This window comes from Anarrhichthys ocellatus, unplaced genomic scaffold (assembly GCF_004355925.1).
Source record: "Anarrhichthys ocellatus isolate YVR2014 unplaced genomic scaffold, GSC_Weel_1.0 scaffold83, whole genome shotgun sequence".
Taxonomy (NCBI): domain Eukaryota; kingdom Metazoa; phylum Chordata; class Actinopteri; order Perciformes; family Anarhichadidae; genus Anarrhichthys; species Anarrhichthys ocellatus.
Genome location: NW_022280113.1, coordinates 1,260,611 through 1,276,556, shown reverse-complemented (window position 1 = coordinate 1,276,556; position 15,946 = coordinate 1,260,611). Strand labels below are relative to the sequence as shown.

At 44.4% G+C, this 15,946-nt stretch overlaps 1 protein-coding gene across 7 annotated transcripts in view; it reads right to left on the bottom strand.

Moving 5' to 3' along the window:
- septin9b (septin 9b) overlaps positions 1-15,946 on the bottom strand; it is an 85,417-nt gene that overhangs the window by 14,180 nt on the left and 55,291 nt on the right. For 4 of the 7 annotated variants that reach the window (XM_031874675.1, XM_031874674.1, XM_031874673.1 and 1 more), the window contains one exon: positions 3,001-3,186. In XM_031874675.1, coding sequence (XP_031730535.1) covers positions 3,001-3,186 — 186 coding nt within the window. Of the gene's footprint in view, positions 1-3,000; positions 3,187-3,892; positions 13,325-13,353; positions 15,849-15,946 lie in introns of those variants that run through there. The other 3 variants (XM_031874677.1, XM_031874679.1, XM_031874680.1) reach the window with 3 other exon arrangements.

Sequence of the window (15,946 nt, the reverse complement as noted above, 5' to 3'; positions counted from 1 at the left end):
ACACACACACACACACACACACACACACACACACACAGAGACACCTTGGCTGCCCTCTCTGCGTGGTGGAAATCATAAAGGTCAGCTGGCTGAAGGGCAGGGATTAGGCAAATGCATCTCATAGAGACCACAATCGACCACGGCTGCTGTAACCTTTCACGTAACTCGCTCGACACCAGAGGGACAACTCGGTTGGCTAACAGAAACTTTGTTAGACTCCGAAAGATGCCCTAGTTTTTTTATTTCCATCCTGTTACCCTGGCATTCTTTATTCTTAGTTCACGAATGCAACCCCAGCGGCTTAGAATGTGGCAAAAAGAAAGTCAAACATCTAATAAGCTAAGTGGACTGAGACATTTTCATCAGGATTGTATAGACCCAGCGCTAAAAAGCAAGTCAATACTGGCCTTACAGTGAGAAACCGGACTCCAATGAGGTGTTAGTCAAGTATCTGCCAACGCATTACCTAGCAGAACTTGATACGTTGCTGTAGTTCTAAACGTCAAAGCTCCGTCCTGCAAACAAAAATCCCTTCACGAATGTCTACTGTTCTTTTCTATTGTGAACTTTTGTATGTATTCTACTCCGGGGTGCAGAGTGTGAGGGTATCATTACACACATTATTAGATCATCTCACGACACAAATTGAATTCATGCTCGAGGTGTCGGAGCCCTACAAGTGGAGTCCTACAAGTTCTGTAGAAATGTGCATCAACATAAAGTGCGTATCTTAGAGTCACATCGCCCGTGCACAAAACTCTGCGCCGCGGGGCATGAAATCAGACGAACTTCATTCTATAACTACCGCCATGCCAATATGATCCAAACACAAAGACCAAGGCTTATAACTCGTAGCTGACGCTTTTCAACACTTATTCTTGTTGAGTAATCTGCATCTCAGTGTGTGATAACCTGACATTCCTTTCTCTGACGGCAACATTCGGTCCTACCTGCATGCCATAGAGACTACACGTGTATAAGAAGTCACCGTGATGTTGCCCATTGGTTTGTGGACTGATGTTTTGAAGCCTTGGGTTCGGCATTTTGGACCTCCCCATCTTGGTTTTTGGCTGTAGCCATCTTGTTCTTTTGCGACCATAAGTGACACGAGAGGGTGGAGCTAAGTACAACCGGACGCTGAATAAGACATTTTTAGGCGACCAAAAATGTTACAATTAACTTTCATGAACTGAAAACAGGCTGTGAAAGGGTTGAAGTCGTCAGATGAAAACAGACCGGACAACACGGTGGTAGCCACCTGTCAATCACAGAGTAGCCACGCCCTAAAGCATACCCTGCTTTATGGTCTATTTGACTCTAAATGGACCATAATTTACTAAATGAACATCATGCTGTATTGAAGAAGACTTGAAACCGTCAATTGAGACCAAAAACGCATGTTTACAATGTTTACTGAGGTAATAAATCAAGTGAGAAGTAGGGTCATTTTCTCATAGACTTCTATACAACCAGACTTCTTTTTGAAAGCAGAAGAATGGCCATTAGAAAGAATGCAAGTTGAAGGCCCTTCTGCATTGGCTTCACTATTCAGACCCGGAGGTCGCCCCTTGCTGCATGCACGTACACCGGTGCATTCATGGATAATTGTGTGTGTGTGTGTGTGTGTGTGTGTGTGTGTGTGCGCACAGACTTGATGTGGGGATCTACAATAACTGGTGGCGTGGCGCTGCTCTCTAAGGCACTGATACGTGAGCTCCAACTTGTCAGAGTAATCTCCATCATTGCGCCACTTTCTCAGCCTGACTGCACCCTGTAGTGCGCTCAAGCGTGTGTGTGTTACATCATTGACACACAAATATGAGAGCAAATTCTGGAAGGCACCATGACTCTTCACTAACAAACTGCAGTAGAACCACACACGTGTTTACGATTTCTTTTCTCTTTTCCTTCATCGGACAACAGCTGAGGAGAATTTTTATGGTGAATGTAATGAAGAAACAGAATGGAAATGTGTTTTCTATGTCAGAGAATCTGCAAACTAAGCATGCTGTGTACGACATCCTGTTTATATGCGGTGTTTTGCATTTTGTGTCGGTACTGCAGACGTTGGAAATGTTTGAGATGGTCACCTTCTTATCTTTTCGCTGAATTCAGTACCGAGACAATAACTGTTGCAAACATTTGGAAGGAATTACAGCCTCGAGTCTTCTCGGACACATCTGTGTCAGTTTAGACTTTAAATCGAACATGAATCAAGCTCAAGGCCAGGCTGGATGGGAGCAGTTAAGCTAATCTTGACATCATGCCACAGTATAGTCATAGTCATACATTATGGTGACCATAATTCTCATAGAAAATCTTTTATATGCCATTGTTTAGCATTAATAGCACATGTTTTCAAATTGAAGTTTAAGAATTACTCATTGCAACTGAAGCATAAATAAGTGATTTGAAACTGCAAATTAGTAGCATATGATCGTAATTTGAGGGAGACAAGGTCAGGGTTAACAACACAAAATAACACTCCAAAAGGAAGTAAAAGTCAAGGGGATTGAACGCTCTCTGAAGCGACTCGACATTGAGATTTTCTTTTTCCAAATTGGAACACGAGAGCAAATATCCTGCACATGTGGCTTTTGTTCTGGGTGGTTTTTTGTGTGTTTTAAGTGTGTATATGTTCTCCAAGTTGCAGGTGAACAATGAAACTTTTAGACTGTTTTCGTAAGTCGAGATTAAATGAAAAATGTTTTTCTCACCTTGTTAGATCACATTTCCACTATTTAACAATATATGCAAACATTTTTTTTTACTAAAATAATCAATTTATTTGTATTGTTATATCAAAATCCAATCATCTTTTCTTCCTGTAAAACAAAATATGACGAGGGCTCACGTAAGAGAGAACCAACCAATTTCAACCAATAATATGACATCCATCCATCAATCAATGTGCAACTTGTAGCACAGACACTAGACGCTCTAACTTCCGTCTCACTGGGACTCGAAACGTTGAATTAAATGAGTGAACGTCGGACTCACCCACAACCATGATGTTGAGCTCGAAGCCCTGCTTCATGGCCTTCCTCCTCATCTGCTCCAGGATGGCATCGATGCCCACGTAGCTGAAGTCGCTGCCATGGCTCTTCTCCCCCTTTCCTTGCGGGTTAGGGTGGTGGGGCTTGGCGGACTCCGACATGTTGCTGTGGCTCAGACTGACCTCTGACCCTGAGGGATGCAGGTTGAAGAGAAAATACAGGGAAATAAAAATATATGAATTAATGAGATAGATTTACATGGTATCTATACAATGCACATGCATGAAGTTAGATTAAGCAGTGAAGTGTACAAATTAGTAGTACAATGGGACTGAAAAAAGATACCGCATGTGACATCATGTTAACTGCCGAGTACAAAAAGCTCGGTGCGAGGATACTGATCTGAGCAGTTCATTTCCTGTGTGAAACAGGATACACCAGGCTTTAACTTCACATTCATGAGTGCCCGCCTTTGTACAAGACAACACTGAGAAGTTGTTAATCTGTCATTTGCACTGTCCGCCAAAAACCCAACAGCAGGGAGACACATGTGCAGATGTGCATGCACACATAACATAACAAGATAAACTTTCCCATCACGCTTCAGCTCAGAATTGTTTTCCCAGTGGTCCAGTGCAAGCAGCAAACTGTAAAACTCACCAGTAAATCACATGGGAAGAGACACACATCTGCTCACTAATGTTGCATACCTTTTTCGATTAGCAACTACCTCATGTTGGTAGCACAAGCCTTCAAGAGTAATTCTGGCTTTTTTTTTTTTTTTTTTTTTTTTTTAAAGAAATGCATGATGTAGAAGTTGTGATCAAAGTGAAACAGAACATCTGGAAATTAGAGTTGGAGCTCTTAAAAGAATTAGGAAGACAAAATGAACAGACCTTGTGGGGAGAAAGCGCTGCCAACTAACAAATCGCAGCTTATACCTCGCTTTAAGGAGATGGTTGTGTAGAAGACGAAGGCCGTGTGTGCCAAGGCACCTCTGCAACACAACTCCGCTCTGCCAAATGTGCTAGTATGTGCTTGCAGCAGCGACCTCTTCTCTCAATGTAGGAGGAGACAACATTTCCTGTGCTGCGTTTCAGAAACTTGTGGTACTGTCTGTGTGAGGTTTGCAGTCACACACTCTACAAACCACAGACCCACACACACACACTCACACACACCTGAAGCCGACAGTCGTCCTGACTATGTACTGGTACGGTATACTGCAGCTGCGATGGATTCAGGCTCTGTTTTGGGCCGATTATGTTTTCTCATATAACAGCGAGAGTTCAAGGCTCCAGCATCTGAAAGCTATTTTTGCTGAAGAACATAGAAGCCTTTGTGCTTTTGATTTGTCTGTCGTATCGCAGAGACAGCCTGCCTGTAATATGTTTTTGGTAAGGATTTGAATGCAGTACAAATGACAGCTTTTTCCTGGGCCCTCAGATAAGACGGAGAGTGTGAGACGGAGGTAGAGAGGCATGTGATCTCGCTAAGAGGATACATTTTCCAGCTTTTCCTGCAGCTATGACGCACAGACTGTCCACAAAGAAACAAAGAAAAGGCCCTCTTTGGCTCTCTGTGACTTTGTCCTGGGAAAGGTGTTGATAATAATCACTGTGGGTGCTTTTAATTTGAGGGCACAACTGGGACCACATGTCTCACAGGAAGCAGAAACACACATTTACACCATGGGGGAGGTTGACAGTTGATGGTATCAAAAGATTCAGTTCAACCACCTCTTAATGAAACAAGAGGTGGTTGAACTGAATTAAAGGTGCTGCGTAAATACCAGATTGGGAGCATTTCGATTGGCTCTCAACGTCGTGTCGGCTGATCCGCCGGCTCACAGCTAACGATGCTAACAGCTTACAGCTGCTAAATAATGCTGGGCGATGATTCAATATGAAAATTTGTCTTTTAATGGAATCATATCGGGATAAAATCATATATTGGGATATCGCGATACACAAAAACAAGCACTGACAAATCTGATTATTTTGCACTAAATTTTTAATTAAATGAGAAACAAAATCAAAACTAAAAACTATTACGAGTGTGAATGTGGTCATTTCATAAAACTATGTATTTATCGAATTACCAGAAAACATGCTATACAGCGATATATATAGTTATCGACTTATGAAATGACCTATAGCGTGATAGAGGATATTGGCCACATCGCTCAGGCCTAATGCTCTGAATCCTGTATGTTGCACCTTAAAAAAGAAAAAAAAAGAAACAGTCAGCTGAACCTCTCTGAACTCAATACCCCTTTTTTCCCTTCTCCAAGCTACAATTTTGGACCATGAGGAGGGAACCACACCTTCAACAGTCATAGATGAACAGGGATGTGATGCCACATGTGGCTTGGCTAAAACTCAACAAATCCATTGCTAAAATCTTGGAGGAATAGGAAACTCCCCCCCACCATCAGTAGAAAACAATGACATGGTTTAATCCACGCTGTAACCTGAACCTCCTGTTAATGCCGCATCCCGGTGGACTAAAGCTGATCCTGTGCAGCGTCGCCGTCCTCAAGAAACCCGACACAGAAACACAGTGTCTCGGAAAGTGATACAATAATCCCCCGGTATTTGGATCGATTTATCTTTCGCCTGTGAGATGTTTGCAAATGGTTGCATAGTGTCATTTGGCCGACCCTGCACTCAACTCGTATTACATTGAGCCCCGATTGCATCAGTAGCCTCTTGAATGACAGAACGCAGATTAGCTCTAATGACATACTTCCAGGTCTGCAGCCAAAAATGTCTCCCGGGCACTGTGACAATGCCAAGCCCTGGGCCATCTGCTGCTCTCTAAGAGTAGACAAACTGTAGCAGAAGCAACCACACGGGCGTAGCAACAAGAACTGGCGACACACATGCAACGGCAAGCGGCAGAACAAGTCAGAGTCAGAAAAGTTTCATCGGCATTATTTCCCAATGATTTCATTCTCGGGGTTACGGGTGAGCCGGCCAGGAGCAATCGTTATTTATGCCCCTTGTGTATCAGAGCGACAGTTTTGCCATTTGCATCCACAACAAAGTGTCTCCTCATGAGTCAGATCCGCATTCAAGCGTTACGATGTTCCACAAAGACAGCGTTGATAACCTTCGCTGCGGTGAGCTACGTTTCTGGATGAGTAACCTCATTACAGACAGTACAGTATGACTCAGATCAGTGGCCTCGACCGTTGGATCCGAACTGTTCTCCAACCAGATAAACCGGGGGCCTTAAAAATAGAACAAGACATGTGAGACTTCACTGGAATAAACTCCCTTTGAAGAGCGACTGAACGGGAGAGACACGGTGAGGTGCACATTTCATTCAAATGAATGATGTGGGAATCGGACCTGTGCAGAGGACCAAACAGGTGCATCGATTAACCTCAACTGACCCCTCATTGAGAAAACACATTTGACCCGAATGAAAATAAATGTATTAAAACGGCAGACGGACGCTACGCGTGAAGATTGCTTTCTTTGGCCTCGTGACATGCAAAAGCGGTATTTAAGGATTAGAGAGCTTTGTTTAATGAATGGAGACAAGTTCAGGTTTTTCCTTTGCATGAATGGATAGATCCCATCAAAGAGAAGACTCGTTCATCTTCAAATGAGGGCACTTAACACTGAGGGCTGTTTCAAGTTTCATCATTGGCATTTTTTTTTATATTCATCTTTAGATTTCTGAAGATGACACTGCGCTGTTTATTCAGGGTCTGCAGAGTATTAACACTGTCTGAAAGACAAGACCATGTTGTCATGTTGGTGAAAAGCGCTCGTGTTTCACTCAAACAGTAACGAAAAAAAATGTGTTTCTGTTGGTTGTTTTATCTGCATTATGGTAGTTTCCTGTTTGTCGCCAGGGACTCCACAGCAGACAAAACCACAGTATTTACATCCGCGTCAGTCTGACTCACAAGATGTATACACTGTGCTTATAAGCCTGCCATTGCCCACTTCCGCTTCTTGCGCTATCCATCTTGAAAGGGCACCGTCACTGCATCCTAGGCTTAACACCTCCCTTTAGTCCGGAATTTTGAAGTACCCCGACGGACCTTTCTCAAGCGCCATAACAGTGTGGACATAGGTCGGGCTATGCGAGACAACATCCACATTAAAAACGTTTGTTGCTATAAAAGGAGCAGTGTGTAGGATTCGTCGCCATCTAGCGGTGAGGTTGCGGAGTGCAACCAACTGAAATTTCTGCTGTGTGCCAAGGACAACTACGGTGGCTGGCGGAGATAACGTGAATGGCCCTGTCTATAACCAGTGAAATCCCGAAAGCTTGCGTTACAAACTAATAAAAAAAGATATCAAGCTGCATTAAGATAATTGTAGGATCCAGTAGTTTTGAATTAAAACCCAAACTGGGGACTAAAAGTCCAATATCTCGGCATCTGCTTTAATTTCCTTCAAAATCACGTGACAATACAAACTCTTGTAATTGCATTATTGTAGGCAGGACAAAAGTGACAAAGTGTACACTCTTAAAGTTAGAGCGTGCTCAACAGATTCCCATGAAAACATTACAGTCCGACATTTTATTCTTGTTAATGCTGAACGCCAGCATAGCTGAGTGCAGACCAGAAAACACAAAACTGCTTTCAGGCAGCATTCTTGTCTGGCCTCAGCCCTCACAGAGAAGTCATACATCATGTTAATACTTCTAGAGGTATGCAACATGTAAATATTTAGCTGACGGATATCAATAACCACCATCCCGAAGCATCGAACCCATTTCCTTAAGTTAAAACTGACCTGTAATGTAATCCTCCTGGAAAACCAACACAAAGTGTTCCCATCCGATCAGATAGTTTTGTATTTTGCTGTAACAGAGAATCCCCTTCCCACTCGAGACTCGCGCATAACTCAACACTCCCCTCTCAAGCCTTTCATTAAATTCCCATCAGGCACATCTCATCCAATTCTACATTTAATATTCGCAGAGTGAAACTTGAATGCGGCGATGCCTGGAACAAAGCCTTCATTGTCTTCTTGAGTGGCCTCTTAAAAACCAAAGTGGTGAAGCGCCAATTCACCACTTTTCAGCCCGGCTCTAGATTTTATGAGAAAGTAGGTTTTTGTACGTTATTGTTCTGACAATAAGGACAATATAGGGGGTGAAGGAGACAAAAAGTAAAATGAATCATGCCATGCACAACTTGTAATTAGTGCAGATGAGTCAAACTGTTTCAATGAGTGTGGTTGATGACTGACACCTAAATATACCCAAAACTTTACATTTTGTATTGTTGTTGATGGATTGTAAAAGTGCATTTTGTTGCGAGGTACAAGGTACTTGGTTTTCTTCTCCCCTCCCCCTCCTGTCTTCAGTCTGTCTTAAGCATATGTTCAAAAGCTCTGCAGTCACTCCTTAGGGGGTTGTGTGTTTGGGAGAAGAAGGCATCGTGTCTGTTCTTCTACTCACACATCGTTACTGACAGCTCTTAAACCCTGTCTGCTGATGGAAAGCTCTTATTTAAAAAAGAAAAAGAAGAAAAACATGGCTCCCATGAGTTCAGTTGCATATTTCCTGCATGTGTCTCTGTGTGGCTATGCAAGTAGATTTCCCTCTCTCTCTTTTTTTTTTAAACTGGAGATGACATTTCCACTGGTGCTTTGGTGGCTCCCTCTAAAGAGGAAGAGATCGTTAAGGTGTACGCCTGCTGGAAGGTCCAGAAAGAGGTTATATGCACTAGAGTTGACTGACAGTTATAAGTGTGTCACAGGAATACAGGATTAACATATGCCCAATTTAATACCATAGAAAAATGTCATGGAGTAGTTTTACAGTCAGGTATGAGAACTACACCCTCTCATCTTGGGACACAAGCACTTTAAACACATTCATTTAAATTTAAAGCACATCCCCACCATTTCCAGTCCTACTTTAATTGCTTGTTTTCCTGATAATGAGTACCGACACTAACCAACTAATGGAACTTACCCCCAACTGTGACAGTAAGACACACAATCTGTTATGCAGAGTGAATAGATGGCTTAAACCCACAGTGCATATCTAGCTGTAATCTACTGAAATAAAGGTTCAGATGCCAAAAGCAATACGTATGTGTTTCACAGGAACAGCTCTATTTAGAAATACAACATCAGTCATAAAAACAGACTCCTGATATCCAAGTCATGTCAGTAAGTTTTTTTCTTTTAACATTTTGATATACAGGCTTTGCAGACTTTAAAAAAAATACCCCAATGCTGAAACTGAACGTGGGGAGGCACTAGGGCTGGGTATCGATACCTTTAAGGTATTGACCAAAATAACCCAGTACCAAGTAGAACAGAAACTTCTCCAGAGGGAACAAGGGGGTGCACACTATGCTTAAGCGTCCACACCATCCCGCCCCCGTGGGCTGCTATTCACAGCAGTAACTCACACAGCTTCCATTCACATGATGGGTATCGAACTGAGTACTCTATTGCTATCAGTAGTACTTTAAAGGTACTGGTATTAGTAAGAGTATTCTCTTCTTTTTTTAACTTGGAGACACTTGACCAAAATATGTAAAAGCTTCATAGACAACAACTTTGAAGCAATCATAAGTGCAAGCACTGCTTCAGGAGGCCCATATTGGGTTTGACGCCAAGCAGCAGCATTTGTCAGCTCCCGTATATTGAGACGTGGCAATCGCCCTTTGGTGTGCATGTCTTCGGAGAAACACAAAACATGACTCATCCGTGGACAAATCAGGTGATCGTTCAGGTGCATTCGTCAAAGAAGAGCGAAAGTATTCATGTCGGGGTTGTACAGTCAAAACGATGACAGCATCGGCCAAACACAGGAACCTTAAACACATGATACTATATTGTGGCAGCGCTTGCAAATGAGATTTACTCTGCCGGCTTAAAATTTCCTTTCCCCTCTCCAAGAAGCGTTAATATTATGTCTACTGTTTTAATGATCCGTTATTGGGCCAACCACAACTCTGAAGCATGTTTAAAAAAAAAAAACAAGTCCAAGTGTATGCACATTTTTAAAAAAGGGGGCAGAGGCCACTAGCTTAATGCAGCAATGTGTTTGAGGGAGACGACGCGGTGTGTTTACAGTAGGTAGGTGACAGAGGGAGGTCGACATAAGGGGGCTGGGAGGATGGAGGAGGGTCGTACTGGGCTGTCATTAACATCTAAGGGGAAATCCCTCTCACTCAGTCCCCCATCCGTACTTAGAAACCAAAGGAATGCTGCGGTTTTTAAAAAAAGACGTGTTTCTCCCCGCCGCAGTGTAAGACGATGAGGTTCGGTGAGGTCGATGACGGCGGCACAAAAAAAAGGTCTGAAGAATGCTACTGGCCCACATCATCTTTCAGCCTCGTCACTCACGTCGGCCCACTGAGAATGCGACCCCTGGCCCTCAACGCGGAGCGAAGCAGATGGTGCCTGCTCGGTGTTGAAATACAGCTCTCTTCTGGTGGTGTTGATAATGACCTGTCCCAAAGAGCCTTAAAAAAAAGACTGGAAGAGTGAGAAGAGAGGAAGAGAGAGAGAGCTGTGGAGGGAGGGGTCATTGAGGTAAAGGGCATGGCCGGGGAGAGATGAGATAAATGCTACAAAAACAGTACTGGGCAAAAGAAAAAAAACAACACGAGTGAGCACGGTTTGAATCGATAGCTGTCAGCAGAGACTGAGAGTGCAGGAAAGCAAAGCCCAACACAGCGGGAGCGGTCATTGAAGTGCCGAGTACAACTATAAGAGCCTGCTGTTCAGGATGGCTCTCAGGACTGTCGGCTAACCGACCACACGTGTAACATTTCTGAGAAACGAGGTTAGGGAAACGGGAGAGTCCAGCCGCAGACCCATCCACAGCTGCAGCAGAGGAACTACAGGGTACCAAGCACAAACCCTCGGTGCAGCAAATCACACAACCATCAAGTATGAAGCGGGGTCCGGCTGGTTCCAATGGTTCAGCGGTGGACGCCGCTTAATGAAAAAGAAATGAGAAGTGTCGCGCTGTTCAGAGCCAACTTCTACTCTTGAAGTTGTTGGTTATTTTCTCCTCACAGTAGCACCACTAAGTTGTCCTTAGATGCGCCGCTATTTAGGTCTCTTTGTCAGATCACCATTTTCCTTTCCTGTGTACAAATCGCACCGCGAAGAGGAGCAGAGGATGCAAGAGCGACAAACTATGAAAGTTCTCTTTCTGAGGAACAAACAACCGAGTGTAAAGTAAATAACCGTGTTTGTGCAAGCCAGAGACCAATTTCTGTAACTTCACATTATCGTCCCAGAACCAAAAGACGCTGTGACGAACGACCCACAATGCCTTGCTCGAGGCATAATACTGCCACAGCACTGCAGTTGAGGACACCACAGACTGGCATTTCCCAACCTCTCCCCTCCACCTCCCCCAGAGCTGGCAGGCCCACAACCTGTCCCCTCCAACAGGATGTGACACGTATGACTTCCTCCCCTCTGCGGCATATATGTAGAACAGAAAAAAAACACCCTCCCACTGTGGGCAGCTAGAGTGATACACAGTGCCAGAGGTGTCTGACCAACTTCTGTATTTGACAAAAAGGTCGCTTTCTAGTCATCGTCTACTTCAATGTGCTGATGAGTTGAAACCAAAACGGGCGACATTGCATGAGAACTACATTCTTCACTCGCTGACGGGAACAGGAAGTGAAGACCACATGAGATTACATACACATGGATTCAATCAGCCGGAGGACGATGAAGACATACTGCGATGTGGGGACGGATATTTACAGACAGTCTGGATGTTTACTGTCAAACATGTTCACGCCTCTCCTCCTCTCAACGCCGCTGCCTTCAGGGCAAATTCTTTCGGGGGGGGGAAGTGTACTGAACGACAGCAACAGGTTCAATCCACGCAGGGGTGGATTTCCCTTTGAAGAAGCGGGTTTGAAAACTTTGCACCCGCGGCACAACAATCTCTTTTCGCAGTCAAGATTTCATGAAAATGATATCAGGACTGGACCGATAGGTTATCAAGCATTCAATGACAGAAAGAGGAGAAAAAACAAACTTGAATTTATTTCACGCCGCTGGTCCCAAACAATCCTAATGAAGTGTTTATCTTTCGGTGATTGAATTACTCATAATCAACGAGCTAATCTGATTAGCAACACGCAAACAATGGCTGAGTGGTTTTAACTGGCACCTATTGTGAAGCATATTGTAATAATGCTTTATGTAAATCAGATATGAGGCAGCATGAGGGAATTCTTCTGGTATAGTGTATGTAGTGTGTGCTAAACTCCAGCACACTGACACTGCAGGGCGACTACTGTCGGGGAAAATAAATACGGAAATTCATTTCTTAATTCATTAATGCTCTGCTGGACGCTGCTGCGGGGACTTGATGGAAGCACCCCAAGTGTGTTTTTTGAAGATGCAAGGTGGCTGGTAGGTGCAAAGCGAGTACGTCCACAACATGTCTGATAAAGTTACTTTAGCCAAGACTTCACTGGGTCTTCTGGCTGCAGCATCCAACAAAGCAGCTATTCAGCCACCGCAATGCAAACTGGGTAAAAGAAGACCATGTGAGGAAAATGAAGATTAAAGCTAACCTGGCCAACCTAATTTCCATCCCAGCAGAAGCAACTGACAAGAGTTAAGAGCATGAGAGCAGTTCTTATTATTCCCCTGTGGGAGAGAAAGACCCAAACTGAAAACAAGACTCCTCAACTCTCCTTGAACTTGGCATCAAACTCCGCACGGAGAGGCAGACACTGGGGGATTGTCAAAACTAAAATCATGTCAAAACAGCTTGGCTCCATCAGTGCCTGGCTAATCCACTGCACCGGATCAAAGTGAGGGCTGGAAAACTCCGTCTGATGTGACGCTGAAGGAGAAAACATGACCAGAGAGAGACCCGGAGACCTGAGACCTTAAGGAGTGATGGCGGGCTATCCTGATTGGCCAACACTCCGTCCCATTATGGCCGATTGATTAGCCATGCGTGCTCCAGAGTTGAAGACACAATGGGTAAGGGAAGGGGGAAAGAAAAGGAGGGAGGGGGGAGGAGACTTAAGAGTGGTTGTGTTGACCCCCCCCCCCAAAAAAAAAAAACTCTTCCCAACGACTGAACAATGGGAAAGGATAGAGAGAGAAAAAAATAAAAGAAATGGTATAAAAGGTTTTCTACAGATCTCCTGCCAGAAACACACTCAACCTCATGGCCTCAAAACTTCACACAGCATACACGAGACACCTGGCTAACTGACTTTGACACCAACGGCCTCAGAGCGCGAGATCACCTCTTCTGTTTCTCTCCCCTTCCCCCCTCCCTCTTTATCTCCTCCCCGCCAAAATCATTCGCAGCTCTGCTTGTAAGACAGGAAAGCGCACGGCAAACATGAAAATCAACAACTCACCCAACCCTTTTCCTCTCCTTCTCCTTTCTCTCTTCCTCTCCTGCGCTCCCTTTCCTCTCTCAATCACAGCTCCAGCTGGTGAGGCAGCATTGCTGCTGCTCCCCCCTGGCCACGCCCCACACCCCCCACAGCTCAGTCACGTGACCGCCATTTTCCAAGAGGCTGGGGAGCCACACCCTCATTCAAGAGAAAGTGAATGGGGGACATTGTGGATACAGCAAGGCTATGTCAGACCACGTGCGATTAGGTAAACCCACTGGAGATACATGCTGTGTGTTTGTGTGTGCAGTTTGATCAAAATGAAAGACAGCGGGAGAGTGTGTTGGTGTCAGAATACAGGAACATTTATTTTCATTATTTTCTCAGTGTGTGTGTGTGTGTGTGTGTTTGCACAAGACAAGAGGTAATATGCTTCTCACTTCCCAGCCCTTGTGTGTGTCCATCTGCTCTCCCCCTCCCACTGCGTGTTTCACAGAGGAGAGCATTGGATTGTGTGTGTGTGTGTGTGTGTGTGTGTGTGTACTGAAAGCATTTGGTCATCTCCCTCCTTCAATCCAGGGCGCTCTCTTTCTCTCTCTGACAAACACACAGAAGTCTCCAACCCTCAAAACTGTGGTTGATTCATGAATAAAGTCGTGACTAAAACCGAACATCGCTAAGTGTAGATAACAAAAAAAAAACTTTAATAAGGTGTATGACTTGACATTTTTGGAAATATGTTGGATCAGAAGATTGATACCACATTTGTGTCTTTGCGCTGGACATGAAGCTATAGCCAGCAGGCGCTTAGCTTAGCTTAGCATGAATACTGGAAGCAGGGTAAATAGCTGCCCTTGCTCCTACCAGCCCCTCTCTAATTAATGACTATTTGTGGGGGGGTGCTGGACTATTTCTTGTCCGAGTGTAGTGACTAGTAACCAGTCTCGACAAAAAGACTCCAGGAATTGTACTTTTGGAGTGAGCCAGGCTAGTTATTGCCCACTGTTTCCAGTCGTCATGCTAAGCTTAATTTTCTCCTTTTTGTTGGTGACCGCTTGCAGGAATATCAAATATGAACGAATCGAGCTGCACTGTTGTCAACATTGGCTGCAAAACGGATGAAAGTGGTTCCAAAACCCAAATGTTCTCGGGAAGTATGTATCGCTCTGGTGTGCTTCCTGTGTCCCAGTTCACCCACAACAGAGGGATTCATAGTTATCACCGCCAACCCGCTGACTGCAACACCATAATGCAGTCGACATGTGAAAGATGTTGTCTAAGAATAGTTTCATGATTAAAGAAAGATTCTGGTTATAAAATAGATTTGATCTCAACTGACTGGAAAGAGAGAGTGTGCTTTATTTGTGCCTTTGTTTTTTCCATCAGCATACAGACCGAGGGCCTGAGAGAGATTTTCACAACATTCAGCAGAATTTCTTCCTTCCTGTCAAAGGCTGCAGCTGAATCTCTCTCTCTCTCTCACACACACACACACACACACACACACACACACACGCTTTGTTGTGAATGTAAATGTACGAAAGCGAGAATACATCCAATGTATGCGCTTGTGTCAGGTAATCGGTGCTGCACACTATTGAAACACATTCAATGTTGTTGCCAGTTTTCATTGGCTTGATTCGACACAGAAAAATGTTAGAAATTTATTTAGAATAATAACACAACTGACTCTCGGTGTAGAATAATTTCCCATGTCCAGATTGATAAACTGATCTCATGTCAGTATCTAGCAAATATATTCTGGTCTGCGAGACATTCATTTTTCATCCACAGCCTCTTGGCTTCATAAGTTAAACATTTTGATGGGCCTTGGTTCAGTTTCTATCACTGCTCCGGCTTGTTAATATTTTATCATAGTAGGTTTATCCATAGAATTCCTGCGGAAACGCTTCTTTTTTCACTTCTTAAGATCAGGAGATTAAATCTGCCGTCTCCAGTGTGGAAACGGGGCAAAGGGAAAATGTTTTCACCGCCCCGTTTTTAAACACAGCAGCCATTTGGGCTCAAAACACTCACATTTGGCAGCATGATATCACGTGGGCTGGAGGGGAAACCGAAGACAGAAAATGCGGCGGGGAATGGCGCACTGTGAGCCCCGTCGGGGAGCTCTGTGATTGGCCCTGAGGCCGGGGCCGATTGCTGCAAGGCCACCAAATCGGGGCACAGCGCACATGTGGAGCCGATTAAAAGAGTTGCCTCCGTGACTCAGCTGACCGAGGGACTCGGTGAAACATCCTCAGTGTGGAAGAAGGAAGGGAGGAGGCAAAGAAAAATAGAGATGAAGGAGGAGGAGAGGGAGGAGGAGGGGTCATAAGAGACAAGCAAGAGAGACGAGGGAAAGAGGAAGAACATCTGGCTTGGCCTGGGTGTCTACAGGGAGATAGCTGGGTCTGTTGGAGACTTCCTGTTGTGTTTTTTTGCAGTGGTTGCTCTACTCCCCTGTTGTGCAAATGGAGACAGCATGTGTGTGATGAGTGAGGAGGAGGTTTATCTCAGCACCCTAAAGTGGCCTCCCGGACTGAACCTCCTCCCCCCCTCTGACTGCAACCACTGCACATACATTAACAGTACAAATGTATGAATCTGTTCTCAT